At 30.6% G+C, this 8,395-nt stretch overlaps 1 protein-coding gene across 1 annotated transcript; it reads left to right on the forward strand.

Moving 5' to 3' along the window:
- Nucleotides 1–524: 524 nt before the first annotated feature.
- LOC148766372 (thiosulfate sulfurtransferase 18-like) lies at nucleotides 525–6,714 on the forward strand. Its single transcript, XM_088827105.1, has 5 exons — nucleotides 525–740; nucleotides 843–916; nucleotides 5,062–5,132; nucleotides 5,354–5,407; nucleotides 6,411–6,714. The coding sequence occupies exons 1-5, from the start codon at nucleotides 598–600 to the stop codon at nucleotides 6,501–6,503; spliced, it is 435 nt and encodes a 144-aa protein (XP_088683231.1). The 5' UTR covers nucleotides 525–597; the 3' UTR covers nucleotides 6,504–6,714.
- Nucleotides 6,715–8,395: the final 1,681 nt, after the last annotated feature.

Consider the following 8,395-nt stretch of genomic DNA (forward strand, 5'->3'; position numbering starts at 1 on the left):
AAGACAAGATAAGCCAAGATAAGCCATGATTATATAATTTTGGCGGGTCGACCCGGTAATTTATAGGGGATACCAAACATCAAATTAAGTTCAACTATTTAGCTAATCTTGACTTATCTTGGCAACCAAACATCAAATTAAGTTCAACTATTTAGCTAATCTTGACTTATCTTGACAACCAAACGGGACCTTAGTGTAAAATAACTTAATTTTTTTTTAATATTTTCACATATATACACACATATATACCCCGCGCTTTTTTAATAATTAAAATTGACCCGTGTTAGTGCACACAGTTAATTTAGAAACAATAGGAAACGTAATCTGCCCACAGGAAAATATTTTTCTACCGCAACCTGTTTTAATTTGATGCAAAAGTAAAACCACCCTAAGAGACCATTGGTTTTTATATGGTTAAAAAATTGAATTAATTTGACCTGCGAAACCATCTCTCTCTCTCTCTTTCTCTCTCTCTCTCTCTCTCTCTCTCTCTCTCTCTCTCTCTCTCTCTCTATCTCTATATATATAATCTATTTTTATGAACCGAAAACTTTGTGCCTTTATATACAACAAATTTTCTATACACAAAATTTAATTATGACGATGTTTAAGGCTGTTTTCCAATGTGGATTTCTTCTGAATTTTGTGATTATTTGTAGTTTAGGTGCAGAAGTTGTCACTATTGATGTACATGCAGTTAAGAAACTCCTCAGCCAAGGACACCTCTATATTGATGTTAGGTAAATATTTCATTTTATTTCTAATTAGATAATCTCATTTTTTTCTTTATTTTTCTAAATTTTTATTTATTGTTTTTGATTAAATTGAATTAATGAAAATAGGACGGAAGAAGAATTCAAGAATGGTCACTTGGAGAACGCCTTCAACATTCCGTACATGTTTAATACTCCACAAGGTAATATTATTATGTGAACATTTTAAAATTAAAATAAATAAATTATTTACATATATGACAATATCAATTGTAATAGGAAAAATGTAGGGATGGCAACGAGTCGGTTTTGGGCCGGGTTTGCCTAAACCCAAAACCAGACCCACGAAAAATATAAACACCCAAGACCCGTACCAACCCGCTTTAGCTTAGACCCAGACCCGCCCCAACTCAGACCCTAACTAAACGGTTCTGACCCGCCAGAGCCGCTAGACCCATTAACATACAAAAAGTTTAATATTTTTTAACTTTCATAACATTTTGCTTGTATATTTTTACGAAATAATCTAAATACTAAAATATAATATTTTAAAAAATCTCTACAAGTGATATAACATGAACACTAAAATTACAATTAATTATATTTAACTTCGATAATAAGTAAAACTCAAAATACAAAACAATTAGCGGTGGTCGACAAGTGATAAATATTACTCACGAGAAATGAGATTCGAAAAATAAAACAGTGAAAATAGGTAAATGAGAATATGATACGGTATAATTTGTGAAGAGAGGATAATTGAAGCAAGAAGAGAAGTTGAATAAGAGAAGAAGACTAAGGCTATGTTTGTTTAGTGCTTAATGAGCGCTGAATGAGCATAATCACTTATTCGGTCAGCAAAGTACTATTTAGTGTGTTTGATTAACATATCTGAATTGTACCATTTGATGCTGACCGATTAAGTGTAGAATATCACACTTAATGAACCAGAGATAGCTCTGAATGAATTTTGGACAATTTTATCCAATTAAAGTTTTTGAGAACTCCAACATCATTTGTCTTTTACTTCTCTTATTAAAAACTGAATCTAGAAAACATTAAATTCTTTTATTATATCAAATTTATCTCTATTAAACAATATTAATCAAAATAGAGAAAAATGTGATAAAAGCTTAAACAATTGTAAGAAAAAATATAGGGCTGGGCATTTGGGATCGGGATTCGGGATCCCGTCCTGTCCCGATCGGGATATTTTAATCCCGAATTAGGACAAAAAAACTAATAAACAAATACAAACACAGACACACACACATTATTTTATATATATATATATATATATATATATATATATATATATATATATATATATATATATATATATATATATATATTCAAGTTGGTTTAGTGTATAAAATAATAGTAATGGAAAAAAAATGCAATATTTCATACTTTTTAGGTAAAAATATGGGATTTCCCGATCCCAATCCCGAAATATTTAGGGATACCGATATACCGGAATTTAATAATATGGGACGGGATTGGGATTTAAAATTTCTATCCCAAATCTCGAAATCCCAATCCCGAAAATCCCGAATTCCCGTCCCGAACTCACCCCTACAAAAAAATATATATAAAACCTAAACAATTATGAACAAGATATAAACTATATGTAATTGTGTGACTCATTTCCTTTCGTTCTTTCGCACAGTGGTATATACACAAGTTCACATAGTGATAGTGAAGAATGATATAAGAGCAATATATTACAAGAGCAGCTTATAGTTTTTAACTTAAAAAAATTGATTCTACTTGAATTATTTTATATTGAAGGATATATTGTATCTACTATTGGTCCTCGTTTTATTAAAAAAAATAGATAGAACTAATAATTTATCTATATAATAGATTTGTCTACGGGGATAAAATTGGAAAATTACATCATTCAGATATTAAAGATATTCAGTTATCAAATAAACTTATTTGTTCAGCATTCAGCACTCCTATATTGTTCTTAACTGTTCAGATGTGTATTAAGCATTCAGCATTCAGTGCTTAATTCTGTCAAACATAGCCTAAGTAAACAATTACGTTCTCATATCTTTCCCTATTATCTACTGTAGCTATATATATATATATATATAGCCTTACAATAAATATAGTAACTGCCAAGCTAAATAATACACGGATAATTAGGAAATATTATCAACTAATTAAGCCACTACTTATCTACCACTAATGATATACTAACTAAATCAAAACACTATCCCATGTATTCCTAACCACCATTCACCAGTACCCACGTACATTGTTGCAACATATCATTCCCCACCGCTCGAAGACTCCTTGTCCTCAAGGATATAACCTGGAAATGTGTAAGGGGTCGTTTTGATTGTTTGGTGGATCATAATTCTCGAATGGCACATCCTCGATCATATATAACTGGGGTCGTTGACAACGATGGTTTGGTGTGAATTTTTCGTCGCAATAGTAGCACAGGCCTTTCTGTCTCCGTTCACGGGCTTCATGACCAGTTAACTTTGTGAAGGTGGGTGGCGAGATCTTTGAATTGTCAATTGTTGACTGGTTGTTTGATGTGGTGGGTGGAGGGCCTAAGATTCCCGATGTGAAATTGGTTGTGACTCTCGAGCTTGTCGGTGTAGTTTGTGAGCGAATGGGTTGTGGAAATTTTTGTTGCAGCATGTTTCTTTCCTCCACGAGTCTTGCAACGCCTATCGCATCTACTAGAGATTTCGGCTGTTTAATTTTCACGTCAAGGCGAATCTCATCGGAAAGACCTGCAATAAAACAACCGATTAAAAAGTTTTCCGGAAGACCGTTCACTTGGTCGGATAATTTTTCGAAGGCCTCCTGATACTCAACCACTGTTGTAGTTTGTTTGAGACGCGTGAGAGCTTCAGAAGGATTTTCATAATCGGTTGGACCAAAGCGGCTCAAAACAGCCTTGGAAAACTCGTCCCACGATAAGGGTCCTCGAAACTTTGTTAACCACCGGTGCCACTGCAAGGCAATCCCCTCAAGGTGAAAGGAAGCGAGTTGAACTTGTTGCGTTGCTAGAATATTTTGAAATTCAAAATACTGCTCCGCCTTATATATCCACCCCATGGGATCATCACCAGTAAACCTCGGAAATTGTAGCTTCAGATTTGTACTTTGAAGAAGAGTTGGAGATGCGCGTGTTGTCGCTATGGCTGGATTTTGCTTGCCTGTTTGTGAAGATTCTCCCACAGCAAAGGGGTTAACATTATTGTCGGGAGATTTAGGTTGGTTGGAAGAAGTCCTTAGAGCTTGAAGCTCGGTGAGGACAATTTGAAGGGTATTGTGTATTTGATCGAAATTCGATTCATGTTTGGCAAGGATTTCGAAAACTTCGGTGCGAAATTCGGCATTGGATTTATTTCGAGTTTCCATGGAACCTGGCTCTGATACCACTGATACGGTATAATTTGTGAAGAGAGGATAATTGAAGCAAGAAGAGAAGTTGAATAAGAGAAGAAGACTAAGTAAACAATTACGTTCTCATATCTTTCCCTATTATCTACTGTAGCTATATATATATATATATAGCCTTACAATAAATATAGTAACTGCCAAGCTAAATAATACACGGATAATTAGGAAATATTATCAACTAATTGAGCCACTACTTATCTACCACTAATGATATACTAACTAAATCAAAACACTATCCCATGTATTCCTAACCACCATTCACCAGTACCCACGTACATTGTTGCAACATATCAGAATAGACAAGATGGAAATTGATAGTTTGATAAATGAAATCCGAAATTATATATATATATATATATATATATATATATATATATATATACACACACACGGGTCGGTTCCAATAAGACCCGTAACCCGACCCAGAACCATCCGATTCTAGAAATTTAAACCCATTACCCGACTCAGAACCATTTAGCTGACCCAGACCCGCCCCAAATGGGTCAGTTCTGGGTCCAAAACCAGCCAAACCCGTACCCATTGCCATCCCTAGAAAAATGTGCTCATTTTGTAATAGTTCAAGAGCTTATGAGTTTACAGGAGAGTTTTGTTTATTTAGTATTATTAATGTATAGTAAAACATGAACAATAATATTGAAAATTAAAATTGATAAATTTCTCTAATTTTAGAAAAAAGTGCATGGATGTGGGATAACTTATTTTTTTCATTCTAATAATAGGTTTTACGTTGGTGAATGTTATTAATAATAGAAAAAAAACACTTATTGTTGGACTTTTTGTAGATACATTAGATTTTAAGATAATTTTTGTAATGTACTTTTATTTTAATTTCCACTCTATTGGCCAAATGATTTAATTACTTGCTCTCAATCAATTTTGAGGTCTTTTAATTCAGGTATGGTGAAGAACCCCAATTTTATAGATCAAGTCGTGTCTCGTTGTGACAAGGAAGATCATCTTATTGTGGTAAGGAAATAATAATAATAATAATAATAATAATAATAATAATAATAATAATAATAATAATAATAATAATAATAATAATAATAATAATAATAATAATAATAATAATAATAATAGGGAAATATGATATTCATAAATTTCTTTTATTGTTACTTATATTAAAAAAATTGTTGTACAAGTATTGGAAATTTCCATTAATTTGCTAAAATAATCTCCATTTTCAGGGTTGTAAAAGTGGTGTCAGGTCTGTGTATGCAACTACTGATATTCTGAATGCAGTAAGTTCAATTTTTCTTCTTCTTGATTTCTAGTTGTTTTTCGACGAATTCGAATTACATTAATCACATCGAAAAAAACAATTATATGCAATACAAATGGAATCCCGTCAACCAAAACCTTGATAGGCATATTGTTTGAGGAAATAGAACCTTCAAAATCTATTGACTCGGTCCGTTTAGCTAAATAATGAACCGCTACATTTATATTTTTACACATGAAATTGAACAATATTTACGGATTGTGGTATTAACTTTTGATTATAATATCATTTTACGAGAATTTAGGGCCTCCTAAATTCTAATATTATGTATCCAAAAATTTAAAACGAAACTACGTATTTGTTTTATCTATTTCATACATTTTTTTCTTTGTAAGTTATATTTTCTCATTATGATATACAATGGTGGAAACCAATATTTTAAATCAGGTATGCTAATAAAAACAGAAAATTTAGATGTTTGATGTATTTACACATATAGGAATGATTCTATGTAAGAAAAAAAAAATGAATCTTTTTCCAGAGTTGTGCACTCCCAGTTCTTTTAAAGAATTATTTAACATAAAATAGCATAAAATAAAAACATATTTATAAAAAAATAATTAAAATATTACAAATTGAACTCTTTAAGGTTATATCCCACTATATGATTATGTGACCTACTTACAATTTACTAAGAATTGATTATGTAAAGTGTAAACTACTCATAAATAACAATTGGTCGTTTCATATTTTTATGTTGTGAAAAGAAAATGATTGGGAGGCTAAATTATATAAATTAGGATACAGTGTAAGAAGGAAAGAGATTTTGTAGATACTATACTCGATGAAATATATCAGATGTATTTGCACCATTGATATACATGTAATAACACACACCTATGAGTTATTATTTGTATAGATCTATGATGTAAAATCACCAGTGCATTTCACCAGGTGCAATATTTTATAAATCGAAAGGAATGGTAACGAGTTTTAAATAAGTAACGTTTTTGCAATTGCAGGGCTTCAAGCATGTACATAACATGGGAGGAGGATATACCGCATGGATTGAGAATGGATTTTCATTTAAGAAGCCACACACAAATGAACTATAGTTGCTAGAAATCTCCAAATTTCTAGACTATATATAGGTGACTTTAAAACCCTTTATTATGATTATTTTTTTAATAGATAAAAAGTGTTAATTGAATCTTCACATTTTCATTCTTCTATCATATTTTTTTTTATACTATATAAATGAAATAGTAACATACTTGACGGTAAACATGTTTGATTAACTTTATTTTTGAAAAAAATCTTTCAACGTGAGGCATAGTTTAACAAACACGGATATTTGGATAGGGGTTCTTTGAGAAAACCCCTCATTACTACTTTTAATGGGAGATATTCAAAATATTTTGCTCCATTTGAGAAAATTCCACATTCATTTTCAGCCATTCTTTTTTGCAATTTTACCCCCGCCCGCCACATCATTATTGCGTCACGTGCTGGTCATCAACCGTTTTTTAATTTTTTTTTCCACAATAGTACTTCAAGCAAAATAGGACATTTGGGACGGTAATTACAATTTTTTCAAGCAAAAAATAGTACTTAATTTAATTTGGTGGTTAAATAAGAGAAAATGAGGTGAAAATCGCAGAGAATTTAAATCGATTTTTTTTTTCAACAAATGTTCTTATTGCAAAAAAATAGTTAGAATTGAGGGACTTCTAACTAATTGTACCCATGGTTAACAAAATCGTACATGCCATTCAAATCGTACGATTCGATTCAAATTGAATCCTTTTCGATTTAAATCGTTAAATAAATCGTAAATTTTGAAAAATTGTACTATTTACATTAGATTTGTAGGATTTACGATCCGATTCGTATGATTTGTACGATTTTCAAAAAATATATATATATTTTCAGAATAAAATTAAAAGTGTGCTAAAATATTAGTTTTTAAGTACAAACACAAGTTAATATATGATAATTCCTTGTAATACCAACACTTGTACATCTTATTATGACTATTTTTTTTGTTCTGTTAATATTGTTTATCTCCAATTGTATTTTAAGAAAAAATCGATAATATTTTTATTGTACTTTACACGCTAATTAAAGTAAGAGATATATTCAAGAGAGTTCTATTCTTTTTTTTTTCAATGTTTTATTTGAATGTTGATTGTCATCAACTAACCGCATATACGAGTTTGCATGAGATCTTGAATATATATTCATTGAACCTAATTACAATTAAAAATTTGCATTGACTAATACTACAAATTAAATGATAATGAATCAAATTCTTCTAATAATAAAATTTTTGTTTTTATTCTGTTAAATTTTTGTAAAGTCCATTTACTATTAAATTTTAAATATTGGGTAAATTACAAACACCCTCCTGAGGTATGGTCAAATTACAAAAACACCCTTCTTGTTTGGATAATTACAACCACCCCCTCAACTCATCAAATTTAGTGGAATCTTCGAGATTATATGGAATATTATCACTTTTGTACCCGTTTTATCCCATTCAAACTCTACATTATGAAGCAAGGTGATCATAATATGTGATTTTTAGCTTGTATATATCAGTTTGTGGTGCATCGGAAACTGTATTTTTTACACAAAAAGAGTACAAACTAGAGCACATTTCACGGAATCTAGATGACTATGTTGAATTTGGCACCATAAAGGTGGAGGTCTAAGAAAAAATCATAGTTGAGGGGGTAGATGTAATTATCCAAATAAGAGGGGGGTTTTTATAATTTGACCATACCTCAAGGGGTGTTTGTAATTTACCCTTAAATATTAGTATGTTAATCATATAATTTTGTAGTTTGGTTGTCGATTTCTATGCAACAATATATATATATATATATATATATATATATATATATATATATATATATATATATATATATATAATATGTTGTTAATATTATATAATGTCTCATAAATACGTGTACATCCTTTAATATATTAATATTTTAAAGAAATT

Source organism: Erythranthe guttata, chromosome 12 (genome assembly GCF_056151865.1).
Source record: "Erythranthe guttata isolate IM_541 chromosome 12, IM_541, whole genome shotgun sequence".
NCBI classification, from domain to species: Eukaryota; Viridiplantae; Streptophyta; class Magnoliopsida; order Lamiales; family Phrymaceae; genus Erythranthe; species Erythranthe guttata.

Coding starts and splice junctions, on each gene's coding strand:
- LOC148766372 (XM_088827105.1), top strand. CDS start 598: ATGACGATGTTTAAGGCTGTTTTCCAATGTGGATTTCTTCTGAATTTT. Junction 741..842: donor CACCTCTATATTGATGTTAG/GTAAATATTTCA, acceptor TAATGAAAATAG/GACGGAAGAAGAATTCAAGA. Junction 917..5,061: donor CATGTTTAATACTCCACAAG/GTAATATTATTA, acceptor CTTTTAATTCAG/GTATGGTGAAGAACCCCAAT.